This window comes from Xenopus laevis, chromosome 8S (assembly GCF_017654675.1).
Source record: "Xenopus laevis strain J_2021 chromosome 8S, Xenopus_laevis_v10.1, whole genome shotgun sequence".
Taxonomy (NCBI): domain Eukaryota; kingdom Metazoa; phylum Chordata; class Amphibia; order Anura; family Pipidae; genus Xenopus; species Xenopus laevis.
This window is the reverse complement of record NC_054386.1, coordinates 102,692,018-102,709,079: the sequence shown is the minus strand read 5'-3', so window position 1 is coordinate 102,709,079 and position 17,062 is coordinate 102,692,018. Positions and strand designations below refer to the sequence as shown.

Here is a 17,062-nt window from a genome sequence, read left to right as displayed (position 1 = left end):
AAAAAAGTAGGACATTTTGCTCAGTCCCTAATGATATAAAAGAGTTAACACAATATCATACCTCCCAACATTTTGGAAGTAAAAAGAGGGACAAATAAAAATTTTTGCATGTAAAACAGCGACATTTTTTGACCATGCCCTTTCTGTGGCCACACCCCCTAATTACCATGTTCATTTTACAGAATTTGGCAGGTTATGAAAGTTTGAAAATATTTCTCCTTATCTAAACTGTTTATTTGTGTCTCAAAATTGTTACAAAGTATCTTATTTGCACCTGTTAGCTGTTCTGGGCTCTCTGCTAAAAGCCAATTAAGTGAGAAACTTTGTTTCTTTTTCTGGCTGTTCAGTGCAGAGAAAAGAGGGACTTTCCAGTACAAATGAGGGACTGCGGGTTGAGCTGTCAAAAGAGGGACTGTCCCTCCGAAAAAGGGAAAGTTTCTCACTTAATTGGCTTTTAGCAGAGAGCCCAGAACAGCTAACAGGTGCAAATAAGATACTTTGTAACAATTTTGAGACACAAAAACACAGTTTAGATAAGGAGAAATATTTTCAAACTTTCATAACCTGCCAAATTTGGTAAAACAAACATGGTAATTAGGGGGTGTGGCTACAGAAAGGGGTGTGGTCAAAAAAATTCCTGCGCTACATGTGGGAAAAAAATTTTGTCCCTCTTTTTACTTCCAAAATGTTGTGAGGTATGCCAGTGGGATTGGGATCATGTGACAGTTGCAGGAGGAGAGACTCTTGGTCAGTTATTAGAGACTCTCTGAAGCAGAAAATGGCGGTGCCTGAGTTTTATGAGGTAATTCAGTAGTGAGGGGGAGCAGCCGGAGCTTTTATTGAAATAGTAAAAGACATGAAGGGCGAGACAGGGGGTCGCTGTCAGTTGCCTCCAGTACGTGTGTCCTACCCCAGTCACACATTCACACCGTATCCCAGTCACACAGCCCATATCCGAGCCTAATATTCCTACAGGCAAATTACACCGCGTTTTTCCCTTTCCCAGTGTCACACAAATTGCGTCGTCTCTAGTCCCGCCCCTTTGTTTCCCTCCATAAACACAACCGAAAGCACAAGCCGCAAGAACGCAATTCACGCCTAATCCGGCGGGCCAGAGACTATCACCGCCTCGGTGCCCCATGGGAATTGTAGTTTTTTACCAGGTTCTTGTCCGTCTAATGTGAAGCGCTTTGAACTTCAATTCCCGACAAGCAGTGGGCCGTCCGCTGCCCACGTAACGCGCTGGCCGACGGGAGATGTAGTTTCGCTAGTGGCGGTATCGCTTTGACTTTCTGGAATTCGGCGACGCTTGGGAACTACGTTTCCCGGCGTGACTCGCCGCTGTGTTTTGCACCGGGCTCTTTCTCGGCGGCTGCGGAAGGAGCGAAAGATGGCGGCTTCGGCGGGGGCCAATGGGCCGGGCTCGGCCTCGTCCTCCAACCCGCGCAAATTCAGCGAAAAGATCGCCCTGCAGCGCCAGAGACAAGCGGAGGAGACTGCGGCCTTCGAAGAGGTCATGATGGACATCGGCTCCACCCGGGTAACTGAGGCGACACTTTCTGTCACAACCACTGGCTCCTCATATCTCCTCTGTCTGTTTATTCTTCTTTATCTCTCCTCTATGTCCTTCTCTCTCTTTCTCTCTCTCTCACCTGTGCAGCGATTCTCTTCCCCGTGACAGGAAGTGATACCCCTCCCCCCCATTATCATCTGTCACTGACTCTCAGATCTCCCCCCAACCTGGGCCTGACTCACTCATTAACCCCTTCCCTCCCCACTCTCACCTGTCACTCATTAACCCCTTCCCTCCCCACTCTCACCTGTCACACTTATTAACCCTTTCCCTCCCCACTCTCACCTGTCACACTCATTAACCCCTTCCCTCCCCACTCTCACCTGTCACACTTATTAACCCTTTCCCTCCCCACTCTCACCTGTCACACTCATTAACCCCTTCCCTCCCCACTCTCACCTGTCACACTTATTAACCCCTCCCCACTCTCACCTGTCACACTCATTAACCCCTTCCCTCCCCACTCTCACCTGTCACACTCATTAACCCCTTCCCTCCCCACTCACCTGTCACACTCATTAACCCCTTCCCTCCCCACTCTCACCTGTCACACTCATTAACCCCTTCCCTCCCCACTCTCACCTGTCACACTCATTAACCCCTTCCCTCCCCACTCTCACCTGTCACACTCATTAACCCCTTCCCTCCCCACTCTCACCTGTCACACTCATTAACCCCTTCCCTCCCCCACTCTCACCTGTCACACTCATTAACCCCTTCCCTCCCCACTCTCACCTGTCACACTCATTAACCCCTTCCCTCCCCACTCTCACCTGTCACACTCATTAACCCCTTCCCTCCCCACTCACCTGCCACACTCATTAACCCCTTCCCTCCCCACTCTCACCTGTCACACTCATTAACCCCTTCCCTCCCCACTCTCACCTGTCACACTCATTAACCCCTTCCCTCCCCACTCTCACCTGTCACACTTATTAACCCCTTCCCTCCCCACTCTCACCTGTCACATTCATTAACCCCTTCCCTCCCCACTCTCACGTGTCACACTTATTAACCCCTTCCCTCCCCACTCACACCTGTCACACACAGTCATGTGACAGTGGTGTTATTAACCCCTTCCCTCCCAGTGAGATTTGTCACACTTATTAACCCCTTCCCTCCCCACTCACACCTGTCACAGGCAGTGGTGTTATTATCCCCTTCCCCCCCAGTGACATTTGTCACACGTATTAACCCTTTCCATCCCCACTCACACCTGTCACACTTATTAACCCCTTCCCTCCCCACTCACACCTGTCACAGGCAGTGGTGTTATTAACCCCTTCCCTCCCCAGTCAGATGTTACACAGGAAGTGATATCCTTCTCTTCCCCTGACACCTTATATATTGGTGCTGAGCAGTGTGTGTGTGTGTGTGTTACACTAATGTGTGTGTTACACTAATGTGTGTGTGTATTACACTAATGTGCCACGTTTGTGTTTCAGTTGCAGGTGCAGAAGGTGAGGATGGGGCACATGAGGGGTCCTTACTATGGAGGGTCCCTTCCCAACGTCAACCAGATTGGCAGCGGCAGTTCTGAGTTTCAGGTGATTTGTACCCGGGAGTCTTTGTTGTGCCCCCTGTCTCCCCAATCAGTGTCTCAGGCACCCACTAAACCCCCTTTATTGTATGGCAGGGCCCCCCGCATTCACCCCTGGAATCATCTCGTAACACCCGCCACCACGGTCTTGTGGAGAGAGTTCAGAGAGACCCCCGGAGGATGATGTCACCCCTGCGTCGACCCCTGCACCAAATATCCTTTGCCCTGTGCCGTGAGATATACAATTATGTGCCCCCCCCGTTCTCACCGTTAGGTGGTACTTTCTTAACTTACTCATAACTTTTAGTATGTTAAAAAATGAACAATTCTAAGCAATATTTCAATTGGTCTTTGTTATGTTTTATAGTTGAATTTACTTTTTTGTTCTTCTGACTCTTTCCAGCTTTCAAATGGGGGTCGCTGACCCCATCTTACAGGGGTTGTTCACCTTTGACATAACTTTTAGTATGAAGTAGAGAGGGATATTCTGAGACAATTTGCAATTGGTTTTCATTTTTTATTATTTAAGGTTTTTGAGTAATTTAGCTTTTCATTCAGCAGTTCTTCAATTTGCATTTTAAGCATTCTGGTAGCTAGGGACCAAACTCCCCTAGCAACCATGCACTGATTTGAATAAGAGACTGGAATATGAATAGGAGAGGTTTCAATAGAAAGATGAGGAATAAAAAAGTAGCAACAACAATACATTTGTAGCCTTATACAGCATTTGTTTTTTTTAGATGGGGTCAGCAACGCCCATTTGAAAGTAGCCATTTGAAATATAAAACTATAAAGAATAGATAATGAAGACCAATTGAAAAGTTGCTTAGAATTGGCCATTCTATAAAGTATTTAAAGTTACCTTAAAGGGGAACCACCCCTTTAAAACAAATACTCTGTAAAGCTACAAATGTATTGTTATTGTTACTTTTTATTCCTCATCTTTCTATTCAGGCCTCTCCTATTCATATTCCAGTCTCTAATTCAAATCAGTGCACGGTTGCTAGGGGAATTTGGACCCTAGCAACCAGACGGCTGAAATTGCAAACTGGAGAGCTGCTGAATAAAAAGCTAAATAACTCAAAAGCCACAAATAATAAAAAATGAAAACCAATTGCAAATTGTCTCAGAATATCCCTCTCTATATCATACTAACAGTTAATTTAAAGGGGAACAACTCCTTTACAAATGCAAGAGAATTTCCCCCCCCCCAGTAATATATTTGATTTCTAGTCCCACAGTATTTGGGTGCAGTATTGTTGAGCATTTATCTGTTGGCAAACGGAGGCAACATAACTGGGAGACAAGATTGTGCATTACCATAGGCCACACTCTTTAGTAAGTTGATCTTAATGCTGGGGGCCGTTCCATTTCCCCTAATTGTCAAGTGAAAGGACAGAAGTCCCTCCTCTTCCTGTAGTTGAATTGTGGGAAATCGATGCTCATATCGTAGATAGAAGACTGGGAAGAGCAGAGCGATAAATTAGGCTAAACTGTAGCTCACCAATATTGGTTTTTTTTGTAGGTTCTCCTGTGTCCACACCCCAAAATGACACGATCAGAGAGTTGTAATAGAGAGCAGGACAAATCCAAAGCAGCAAACTTCAACTGCAAAGTGATTTTATTGGGGAAAATGCTGCACTATATGTTTCAGACTGGGCCCTTTATCAGGTGTGTGAGAACAAACACAAAGGAAATATTTAAGCATTCATTGACCTTTCACCTCTTAGGTGCTAACAATTCATCAATGAGTCCAAATGTTGCCTTTATGTGGGAAAAATCCAACTGTGCAAAATATCCATCTCCAAAATATCAAAAAGTGTAAAATATATAAAAAGGTAAAAAAAATGGTGAAAATATATGTACACAGTCTTTATCCAAGTCTTTATCCAAGCATATACATAATTGTCTCCTGTAATAAATAGACAGACAATTAAGCATATACATAATAGTCTCCTGTAATAAATAGACAGACAATTAAGCATATACTTAATTGTCTCCTGTAATAAATAGACAATTAAGTATCTGCTGGCTAATTAGATTTACTTATTTAGGAATAATGTTACAATATAATTCTAATAGATAAGAAGACTAATAGGAAATGGTAAAAGTTATAATGTTTCCCTAAGAAACATGTTCTAATTCTAGAGCCTTGAGAGGCTTAACAAGCAGCAGTGGCCTGGTGTTTTATTTGGGCTGAATATGGATTCTAATGAACTCTTGGATAAAAACTTATACTTTCACAATTATTTATATTTTTTACACTTTTGATATTTTGCACAGTTGGATTTTTCCCACATAAAGGCAACATTAGGACTTGTAAATTAATTTTAAGGAGTGTATTTTGTAACTAATACTGATGAAATATGTTGTTATCAATTTGAATTTACCCACAATGCACTCTAAGAGGTGAAAGGTCAATGAATGCTTAAATATTTCCATTGTGTTTGTTCTCACACACTTGATAAAGAGCCTGAAACATGTGATAGAGCCGTTTCCCCAATAAAATCACTTTGCAGTTGAAGTTTACTGCTTTGGATTTGTCCTGTATTCTATAACAACATGATGCCCAAGAGATGTAAAGGATAGTACATAGAGTCAGACATTGCATGGATTTATTTCTTTAACGTGACCACTTAGACAGCTCTCCGTACAACACGTCCTACCTCTCACCACAGCAGGAGCCCAGCTGGAGAAGGTAATGTGACTCTTCATTCCCAGAAGCCTTTGCTGGTCAGAACCAAAGCATTCCCCATGGCTGTCCTTTTACTGTTTGTATAAAATCTCAACACGGGACTTAAAGTGTTGCTATGGGTCCCTTTGCACCGGGACTCATGTCTGACACTGTTTATTCCTTTGGGCACTTCAGAGCAGACCACTGGGCAAGGGCAAGTAGTCAGCATTTTGCAGCCCATTATAAGTAGCAGGAGTCAGACTTGGGACTTGACTGTCCTCCTGCTGGGGTAACTATCCCTCCCTTTTGTTTACTATCCCAGCTCACTTTTCTCCTTGCTCCAAACCCACAGAGTTTTGCAGGGTTCTAGACCAGCCTATATCCATAAACCTTTCTGCACAGTATGACCGAGCCCACCGGGATTCTCACAGCTACTGCAGTTCTGGTGTAACTGGCACTTATTACATTTGGTATCTGCTCAATATACACTCTCATGTTTATTTGTCTCAACTCTGTAACATTGGGCCCCTGTTATTTACTTTGTCTCTATAATATAGGGCCCCTAGAGGTTTATTTGCCTTGGATGTGTAACATGGGGTCCCTATAGGTTTATTTGCCTTGGATCTGTAACATAGGGCCCCTGTTATTTACTTTGTCTCTATAATATAGGGCCCCTAGAGGTTTAATTGCCTTGGATCTGTAACATAGGGCCCCTAGAGGTTTAGTTGCCTTGGATTTGCCTTGGATCTCTAACATAGGGCCCCTAGAGGTTTATTTGCTGTGGGTGTGTAACATAGGGCCCCTAGAGGTTTATTTGCCTTGGATATGTAACATAGGGCCCCTAGAGGTTTATTTAGAAGATGTAACACACAGCAAGAGGGCAATCAGGGATACAGGATTTTAAAGGGATACACTCACTAATCCTTTTAACACACAGGAAAAAACATTCTCCCAACAAGGATACTGTTGCCTTTCAATTGCCCCCCAGTGACTCAAGAAACTGCTATAGTTAATTTTCAGGCTGTGAATGTGACGGACAGCGGTGAGAATAAAGACTAAAGAGCATTACAATGTTTGGGATTTCTGCTTTAACATCATTTCTTGTTCTCTGGGTTGTTAGGGGTGGGATTTCGCCTGTGCTCTGCCTGAGGGCGGGACTTCCTCTTGTGCTCTGCCTTAGGGCGGGACTTCCTCCTGTGCTCTGCCTTAGGGCGGGACTTCCTCCTGTGCTCTGCCTGTGGGATGTGCCCACTCTGGTGGGAGGAGGCTCTTGTCTGTTAACAGCTCACAGGTAGAGCACAAGTGAGAATGACTATTTAAAGGGGATGTTCACCTTCCAAACACCTTTTCAGTCAATTGTTTTCAGATTGTCCACCAGAAATAAAGACTTTTTTCAAATACTTTCATTTTTTTTTTTTTTTACCATTTTTTTCAAAATCTAAGTGTAAAGTTGAATGTTTGTGTGTCTGATGTTTGAGTGACAGCTCAGTAATTCAGGTGCAGATTCTGTTACAATTTTACAACATTGAGTTGATCCATTTCTCAGCAGCATCTCTGGAATATCAGCAATTATTGTATCAAGTCTTAAAGCTGCCTGTAATGAAACCCAGAGATTCTGCTCAGCAGGGACAAACATAACGAATGTATCAACTCAGTTGTATCAATTTAGAACAGTTTACAGGGTCTGCGACCCCCCCTCAGAGCTGCTTTAGGGTCAAGGCACACAGGCAGATTCAGGGAGATTAGTCACCCCGAAGAAGAGGAGATTTGTTGCCAGACACTAATCTTCCTGAATCAGCCTGTGTGCCCTGACCCTTAGAAGGTGAAAAAATGACACTTTACACTTCAATATAAGATCATTTGTAACACACAGAAAATAGAAAGTAATTGGAAAAAGTCTTTATTTCTGATGATCTATCTGAAACCAACTGAACGGAAAAAAGTGTTTGAAGGTGAACATCCCCTTTAACATGTTTGGCTGGAGCACCCACCACAGGGGCTTGTACTCAGAACCCCCACGTATTTTATACCGAGTCTTTCCTCCCCTCTGTGGCTGCCCAACACTGAGCCCTGGTTCCCTGGATAACTCTGCTGTTTTTCATTATAAAGGAACATGCCCTGGGGAAACTACCCCTCGGACACAGGACAGCTCTTTAGGTTGCCGACCGCTCTGAACAGGTGAAACTTCTTCTGCTGCTGCTGCTGCTTCTCTCTCTCTTGCTGCTTCTCTCTGCCGCTTGCTGCTTACTGGGAGGTGCTAAGCAGCTGTGTGGTCCCCTCTGCCCCTTGTACCACAAGTGCCTTATTGCTTAGGGGTGTGTATGACTCCGTGGGTGGGTGCCTGGGTTAGTTTTGTGTGACTGTGAGTGGGTGCCTGGGCTAGCAGTGGGTGCTTCTGCTGCATATGATAAGGCTGGATTTAAGACACCCTCAAGCAACGTGTGGCCCCCTTCTGGCTTCATTGTTTTTCCTGCAACGTGTGACACCGTCTGGTTGCTGCTCTCTCACTCCTCCAGCTGATACGTGTCTATGATTTCTCCTCAGAACAAACTCGGACTCAGCTCTCCATACCAGTGTGATGAATCCCAGCTCACAGGATCCATACGCTGCTGCCACACAGGGTGTAACTCTACCCAACAGGAGAACCGGTGGGTTGTATTTATTTTCCCTCAGTTTCTTCCAATAGTTCTCCAATTTGGGGCAACCCCGTTAGACTCATGTTGTGGCAGAAAGGAGGCTGATGCAGCCAGTCCACAATCAGCTGGTTATTATTAGGGTGCTCTTGCAGATCTGCACCATGTTACTGAATACTCTTGTTTTTCATGAGTTGCCCAGACCAAGCAATACAGTAATATACATGCAGAGGGGGGACACTGGGGTTCAGGCCTTTACTAGACTTTTAGCTGAAGCTTCAGGGTGGATCAGGAATTAAATTGTTGGGTCTCTGGGCAGTGAAAAGCTGATGCCAGCTCATCCGTTGTGTTTCCTTTCTAATGTCCCCCTTAGCTTTTTCCTTCCCGGCACCAGCTATAGAGGAAGACCTCCATATGGATAGCAGCCACTTGCTCAAACCATGTGATGCTAAAAGGGTGAGTCTTTGTTCTTCCAGGAACGGATGCAGGTTCATGTGGGTGAGGTCTCGCTACAGAGACTGGGAATGGACCCGGGTAACTGTTTTGTCTTATCTTGGGATAATGGAATGTGTATCTGATTTGTGTGTATATGAGAGAGTAAATTTCTGTTTATTCTATTTATCATATCCCCACAGATGCTCATGTCATCCTCTCGGCCCAAATCATGTGAAGTGCCAGGCATTAAGTAAGTGACTTCCAAGCCCCACACCTGATGATAAGCTGTAATGTATTTACGATTCTTTTGGGTAGAATGTTGATTTAATTATTTTGTACACTGGGCAGTAGAGGTACCTAGAACTGTATTATGTTGTACACTGGGTAGTAGAGGTACCTAGAACTGTATTATGTTGTAAACTAGTCAGTATGGGTTCCTAGAACTGTATGATGTTGTACACTAGACAGTAGGGGTGCATAGACCTGTATTATGTTGTACACTAGGCAGTAGGGGTACCCATAACTGTATTATGTTGTACATTGGGTAGTAGAGGTACCTAGAACTGTATTATGTTGTACATTAGGCAGCAGGAGTATCTAGAACTGTACTATGTTGCACACTAGGCAGTAAGGGGTACATAGAACTGTATTATGTTGTACACTAGGCAGTAGGGGTACCTAGAGCTGCATTATGTTGTACACTGGGTAGTAGAGGTACCTAGAACTGTAATATGTTGTACACTAGGCATTATGAGTACCTAGAACTGTATTATGTTGTACACTAGGCAGTAGGAGTACCTAGAACTTTATTATGTTGCACACTAGGCAGTAGGGGGTACCTAGAACTGTGTTATGTTGTACACTAGGGAGTAAGGTTACCTAAACTTATGTTGTATGCTGGGCAGTAGGCATTGACAGTGCCAGGAGATGCCATTATTCACACACTGCAGAGTATATAGGGACTGTTGGAATTGTTGGTTCCCAGGGATATTTTAATTGTTCTCTTTGACATTTCAGCATTTGTCCATCTGTGGACGAACCTACAAGTATCCCTCCAGTGGCCTCCGTCCTTAATTCTGGGGGCTCGCTGCCGGACCTCACTAATCTGCACCTGCCTTCTCCTCTCCCCACCCCACTGGATATGGATGAGTCAGGATTTAGCAGTTTTAGTGGGGGCGGCAGCACTGGGAATTTGGCAAACACCATGACCCATTTGGGGATCAGCAGGATTGGGATGCCCCCAGACTATGAAATTCCAGGTACCACCATGAGCCATTTTGCTTTCCCAGCATTGGCCTTTTAATGGATATAATACCAATGAGCTTTGCTTCTGTTTGCAGGTTTCTCCCTATCGTCGGCGCAGAACTCACTGAGTCGGTCGTCTCTTCAGTCGTCACTGAGCAACCCAAATCTTCAGGCCTCCCTTAGCAACCCAAATCTTCAGGCCTCCCTTAGCAACCCCTCTCTGCAGACCTCCTATAGCAACCCCTCCCTGCAGTCCTCTCTGAGCAGCCAATCTCTCACTTCTTCCCTCAGCAACAGCAACCAAAGCCTTCCCTCTGCATACAGCACCCCTTCCTCCCCATCTTCCTCGTTCCCTCCTCCTGTGCCGGCCCCCATGAACACATCGCCTCGTCGCAGAGTCCCACTGAGCCCTCTCACTCTCCCTCTTGGGGGAGACTCTAGAAGACCCCACCAAAAACAGTTCTCCCCTACAATGTCTCCTACATTGAGTTCCATTACCCAGGTAGGTCTCTATGAATTGCCTGTGTTTACATGTTGATATGTTCTGTACTCTTCCTCTGATCATGTTCTGTTTCTTAGGGAGTCCCTTTGGATACAAGCAAATTTCCTGGTGACCAGAGGCTGCCTCCTTACCACTATAGTCATACCAGTCTACTCCATCCATCTCAACAGCCTCTGCATCAGTCCCAGCAGCCTTTGCACCAGCAACTTCAGCCGCCATCACAGCAGCCTTTTGTTCAACCCCAGCAGCACTTGCACCGCTCCCAACAGCCATCGCATCAACCTCAGCAGTCATCGCATCAGTCCCAGCAGCCTCTGCATCAAAGTCAGCAAGCACTGCATCTGTCCCAGCAGTCTTTGCACCAGCCTCAGCAGCCATTGCACGAAACTCAGCAATTGTTGCACCAGTCCCAGCAGCCTTTGCATCAATCCCCACACAATTTACAAAAGTCTGAGCAGCCTATGCACCGGTCACAGCAGACTCGGCTCCATTCTCAATCATCTGGGAACCAGTCCCAGCAGCCGGTTCATCAGTCACAGCCAAAAGGGAACCAATCTCATCAATCTCAGAATCAGTCCCATGAACCTATGAATCCTTCCCAGCGACTTTTGCCACATTCTCAAGTACCTATGAATCAGTCTCAACAACAGCGTGTGAACCAGTCCCAGGCAACATCAAACCTATCCCAGCAGCCATCCCAGTCTCACCAGTCCTCCCAACACAGTCAGCAGCCTCTACTGCAGTATACCCAGAAGCCTTTGCAACAAGCTCTACCAGGTTCTCAACAAGTTTATTCTGCATCTCCGCACTTTCTAGCATCATACCAGCAGAATTCAGGGGGTCAGTCTTACCAGCAACTGTTTGAACATTACAGCTTGGAGAATGTAGGTATTCCTTGTGGTCTCTTCCTGCTCACTGCCTTGTGTAGGAGGGTAGAAGTATTTGCTGTGTGTATCTAAGTAAAGAAGTGTATTATAGGGGGAATGAATAATGTCAGACTGCCTGAACTGAATTTCAATTTTTTGCTTTTGTGTTCAGTTTGAACAGTTCAACATGGTGGAAGGTCACAGTGGGTGTTTTGGGGTGAGCAGTGGATTATTCTCTGGAGAGCAGCAGCAGCAGCAGCACGGTGGGACTCTGAATGGCACCCAGTCTCTAAACAAACACAACCTGAACAACTGCAGTCGACATGAACCCATCCCAGATATCATTCTCACAGGTTTGTCTGTTCCTTTTCCTAGTACCTGTGCTCTTTTCTCCACGTCAGCTGTCAGCTCACTCATGTCCCCCCTACATCTGCCAGCTTCTCTCTCACCTGCTCCCTACACCTGCCAGCTTCTTTCTTACCTGCTCCCTACACCTGCCAGCTTCTCTCTCACCTGCTCCCTACACCTGACAGCTTCTCTCTCACCTGCTCCCTACACCTGCCAGCTTCTCTCTCACCTGCTCCCTACACCTGACAGCTTCTCTCTCACCTGCTCCCTACACCTGCCAGCTTCTCTCTCACCTGCTCCCTTCACCTGTCAGCTTCTCTCTCACCTGCTCCCTACACCTGTTGGCTTCTCTCTCATTTGCTCCCTTCGCCTGTCAGCTTCTCTCTCACGCTCCCTACATATGGTATCAACCATACCCCTGCACCTGAGAGCTTTTCTCTTGCATCTGCTTGTCATCTGCCTGTCAGCTTCTCTCTCATCTGTCCTCTAAATTTCCTAGGAAAAGGGGGATTATTAATAGCAAGGAATACATTCTCTCGTTGTTTCCTTTGATGCTCAGGGAGTCCAGCACTGCCTTGTTCATCATTTCCCCTCCAGCTTATTCTCCAATGATTTTTAGCTATCCCCCACACTTGCAGTCTTCATTGTTGTATAGAAGTGGGAAGAACCCAACTCCAGTTACTTGGTTACTGGATGAGAATGTATCCTTGTTGTAAAAATCCCCCTGCACTGTTTGATACATGATCATGTGATATATCTTACCTACCTGTTCCCTCACAGCTGTGGACTCCCCACCAGGTTTCTCAAAGGAAATCACATCTGCCTTGTCCTGCGTCCCAGGGTTTGAAGTTGACCAGTCCCTGGGATTAGAGGAAGACCTTAATATAGAACCACTCACCTTGGATGGACTCAACATGCTGAGTGACCCATATGCCCTCCTTACAGACCCTATGGTGGAGGATTCTTTTCGCTCTGATCGGTTACAATGAAGGGAGCTGGTTGGCTCTGGCAGAGCTTCTCCCCGCTGCACCCAGTTTGCCCAAAGGTTCTCAGGGGATCCCATCTCCAGCATGAAAATCCAAACAACCAAAGAAAAGCTCAGCTCTATGTACAGAAAACCATATACTACTATATTTAATAGGCCAGTGCTTTTGCCATATAAGGGCTGTGCATCACAGAGCTAAGATTGTTCTGATAGATCTGCTGCTGTGCTGGACACAGATAATTCCTCACCAGCAGATGAATTCTCTTAGGGATCGTCTGGATTTATTCTGACTTCCTAACACTCTTGTTTGTTCAGATGGAGTATTCCAAACCAGTGCATTGATTATGTGGAGAATATAATATATAGAGTGAGACAGAGAATCCTATACAGCAGGGGAAACAAAACCCAAAGTGAAGATGCCAAGGGAAGATTTATTCCATGTTAGCTGAGTGATCTGAGGTCCGGCTTCCCTACAGTCTTCAGAAAAGTACCCAATCAGAAGATTCAATTGAAAGTGAAGGCCTTAAAGGAGAACCAAACCATTGATTATAAAATCCCCTACCCTACATAGACCCCCCTCCCTGTCCCCCCCCCCCCAGCCTAGCTGTTCCCTTCAGTAAATGCCCCTAACTCTTTACTTACCTCTCTTTCCAGATTCAGTGCAGCGGAGCTCACTGGCACCATCTTCTTCTCCATTGTCTTCTTCGGGAAGTAAGTGCCGTATCGACACATGCGCAGTTGGAGCAGTTGTGCTTGCGCTGAAATTTACAGAAATTGCCGAATCGCCGGAAGAAGACCCGAAGATTATCGAAGAGCTGGAAGATGGCGCCAGTGAGCTCTGCTGCGCTGAATCTGCAAAGAGAGGTAAGTAAAGAGTTAGGGGCATTTACCGAAGGGCTAGACTAGGGGGGAGCAGGGAGGGGGTCTGTGTAGGGTAGGGGTTTTTATAATTAAAGGTTTTGTTCTCCTTTAAGGGGTAGGCTTATCATGATGGGAAGATTCAATCTGGCACATTATTATCCATCTATGAAGTGATGCAGGTCCAGCATCCTGACTAAAGCAACGTTGCTTCTCTCATGATCCATCAGACATACCTGCTTCCTACCCTCCAGACCAACACTATATACCCATAAAACTATGGGGACCCCTGCCTGTCCAACACCTCATTCTGAACCCAAGGGTGGTAACATGAAGTTGGTCCTCTCTTTGTCTCTTCTGGGAAGGTTCCCACTAGTTGTAGGACTCTGCAAGCCAGTCAGATTCTTCATGAAGCTACCTTAGTATGGGCCTTGTAAAGAGCCTTCAACAAAGTAGGCATTTTATTGTGAGCTGTAGTTTTACTGGAACCAGATGCTCAGACCATGAAAACAGCCGCATGCCATGATTCCGCCTTCATTAAATATGACAGTTGGCATTTTGTGTCCACCTGGCATTGAGAGAGAGAGATACATTGCCCACTCCAGCTGAAGCTTGACATCTACATGGTAATGTTCGGCATGTTTGTGCCACGAAAGACCCTTTTTTGGAATTCAGAAGTGAGAATGGTTGATTTTGAGAAGTCCAGATATTGTATATAATGAGACTTGATATCCGTCAGACCTATCCAAAGAATGGCTTCCTATTCACGGCACCTATGCAGATCGGAGCTTCTACCCATCGCCAGAAGCAAATGTCTCAGATCTATCCAGTCTACCCAAGTTATATTTCCTTTCCACACGGTCCATTTCCTAACGTTTAGACCTATTAAAAACCCACTTCCTACACCTTTTCTTAGGTTCTTCCGACCCAGCAGACCTTCCAAATGTCCTGTCCATAACAGTTATTCAGAACCTAATTTCTAACCAACTGATTTAGTCCATTGCTAAGGTTATCGTAAACCCACACCAACTTCCTTACCAGCACTTAACCTAAGCAAGGGCTCAAGTTTCCTGACTAGCACTTAATCCAAGGCAACCCCCCAACCTTTATAGTCAAGATCTTTATAGATCTTTTATTCTCTTTCCTGAAAGCAGATCACCTGGAAGTGCACTTACCCAAAAAAACCCGTCCTCATTGGTGGAATTTCCCCCCGGGTAAACTCACAACCAGCAGAATGATCTGCCCACCTCTGTAGACTAACCCAACTATTAACCCAACCCAACTGCTTACCCAACCCAACTGCTTACCCAACCCAACTACTAACCCAACCCAACTACTAAAACAACCCAACTACTAACACAACTGAATAAACCCAGTTGTAAGTGGACCTTCCAACCAGTAGGATCACAAAGACCACCTTGCGGCCACATATAAACACAGAGGCTTCTGATTGGTGAGATGACTCGATTGCCCCTACCCCATTCGCCTTTCTTGTGCGATCAGTCAAACCTGATAGACTCTAATGCAAACTGTAAAATATTTTATTTTTTTAGAAAAAGAGTATTGTGAACTATTTTGAAGGATTTTATGTATTTGTATTGTTTTCATGATCTTTGTAATGCGCCTTTATGTGAAAGCCAGAGGGAACGCTTGGGCACCTTTCCCATCATGCTTTTGTCTTGCATTAGGCAAATACTGAAACTATGAAGAGCTCCCCCCATGAGAGTAAAGTCAGGGCTCCAGCCCCCCCCCCATATTCTAACAGCACTTATTGTATACTGTGGAGCTTACAGTTTGTTACACCAGCCAATCAGGTCAGTGACCTTTCCCCATGGCATGGAGAGCTCTGATTGGCTGAGGAATCGTTTACTTGTCACTTTTTAAACGCTGGTTCATTTCCCCCTCAAATCAGTCTCAGATTTGGGGTGTCACACATGATGGCAGCAGCAGCCGGAATAAAAGGTGATACCTGCAGTTTATTGGTAGAGAGTCTGTATGAAGGGGAAGGGATCTTCATTTCTGCCCCATGTTTTTGTATAGGATATAACCAAATCAGGTGAGGAACCCGCTACTCATGTGTATGTGTTACATGGTATAAATGAATGATGTCACAGATCTGATGTCATCACTAATTCACTGCTGGGCTGGAGTTCAGTGGTTAACCCTTGGTGTCCCCTCCTCTCCCCCGCAGCTGTCACTGGCATGTCGGCACATGGGGAGAGCGATGGGGTTTTTTTTTAATATAAATAAATATGAAATGCTGTAGAAATGTATATATTTGTACCGAGACCTTTTTTATGATGCCAAAAAAATTAAATGCAAGTGTACTCTATAAATGTGCTCATTTGTCTGTCTGTCCATCCCTGGGAAATGTTATTATTTCACTAACCTGTTACATGCAGCCCCCCAGCACGTGTCCCCCACCCTGTGATGTGACCAGTCCCACTGACTGTATGGAGCAATGATGGGATACAGGTGTATAGACTATATAGCAATATGGCAGCTCCAGCGCCTCTTGTTATTTAGCCCCGGGGTATATAGTATACGGGGGTTCCTGTGACTCCTCATATACACAGCCAGGCATCTGTTGGGTATTTATGATAACAATGTATATAAATAGTGCCTGTCATTATTATTTCTTATTATTATTTTAAAAGACAATGGATTTCTGGGCAACTCCCCCATTTCATTGTGTAATTAAAAATCATTTTGGGTGGTGATCCCTTTAAGGGGATTTTCAGTAGGGATGTACTGAATCCAGGATTAGGTTTGTGATTCGAATTCGGCCATATGCAAATTAGGGACAGGAAGGAAATTGTGTTACTTATTGTCACAAAACAAGGAAGTAAAAATTTTTTTCCCCTTCCCACCCCTAATTTGCATATGCAAATTAGGACTCGGTTTAGTATTCGGCTGAATCTTTTGCGGGGGATTCGGCCGAATCCAAAATAGTGGATTTAGTGCATCCCTAATATTCACCTTCCAACACAGGTCACCAGAAATAACGACTTTTCTATGTGTCACCGTTTTTCTAATATTGAAGAGTAAAGTGCCATTTTTCGCCTTCTAAAGCAGCTCTGGGGGTCGCCTTTTCTTGAAAAAAATACCGTCCTATATTTCTATATTTCATTTTCCCTGTTAATAACATTGGAATCAGGCTTCTATTTTACCGGCCAGGCCTGTAAAATACCGGGCAGGTGGCATCCCTAGCTTTGGGAAGTGGGGGTCGCCGACCCTCAACTATATTACAGGCAGCAGTTAGAATTGATACAATAGTTGCTAATATTCCAGAGATGCTGCTGAGAAATGGATCAACTAAATGTTGTAAAACTGTAACAGAATCTGCACCTGAATTACTGAGCTGTCACTCAAACACCAGAGACACAAACATTCAACTTTACAC

The 17,062-nt window shown here is 45.1% G+C and overlaps 1 protein-coding gene and 1 long non-coding RNA gene across 3 annotated transcripts; one reads left to right on the top strand and one right to left on the bottom strand.

Annotated features, from left to right (window-relative positions):
* Nucleotides 1-656: 656 nt before the first annotated feature.
* Nucleotides 657-15,932, top strand: LOC108700432 (CREB-regulated transcription coactivator 2). 2 transcript variants are annotated; one of them, XM_018233609.2, is made up of 13 exons: nt 657-1,540; nt 3,019-3,120; nt 3,210-3,326; nt 5,750-5,811; nt 7,897-7,965; nt 8,332-8,435; nt 8,794-8,876; nt 9,056-9,105; nt 9,873-10,114; nt 10,196-10,602; nt 10,680-11,486; nt 11,641-11,821; nt 12,597-15,932. In XM_018233609.2, exons 1-13 carry the CDS (start codon nt 1,391-1,393, stop codon nt 12,803-12,805), a joined length of 2,583 nt encoding a protein of 860 aa, XP_018089098.1. In that variant the 5' UTR covers nt 657-1,390; the 3' UTR covers nt 12,806-15,932. The 2 variants fall into 2 exon arrangements, with proteins under 2 accessions (XP_018089098.1, XP_018089100.1); XM_018233611.2 differs by lacking the exon at nt 7,897-7,965.
* Nucleotides 815-2,243, bottom strand: LOC121397603. The gene is made up of 2 exons (XR_005963788.1): nt 2,006-2,243; nt 815-1,972 (listed from the first exon to the last, which is right to left on the bottom strand). It is a non-coding gene; the product is annotated as an uncharacterized LOC121397603 (long non-coding RNA).
* Nucleotides 15,933-17,062: the final 1,130 nt, after the last annotated feature.

What these genes read in the sequence shown, in the direction of transcription:
- LOC108700432 (XM_018233609.2), top strand. Translation starts at nt 1,391, where the DNA reads ATGGCGGCTTCGGCGGGGGCCAATGGGCCGGGCTCGGCCTCGTCCTCC. An exon ending in TGCGTCGACCCCTGCACCAA is followed by an intron (nt 3,327 to 5,749) that starts ATATCCTTTGCC and finishes TAACGTGACCAC; the next exon opens with TTAGACAGCTCTCCGTACAA. An exon ending in AACATTACAGCTTGGAGAAT is followed by an intron (nt 11,487 to 11,640) that starts GTAGGTATTCCT and finishes TTTTGTGTTCAG; the next exon opens with TTTGAACAGTTCAACATGGT.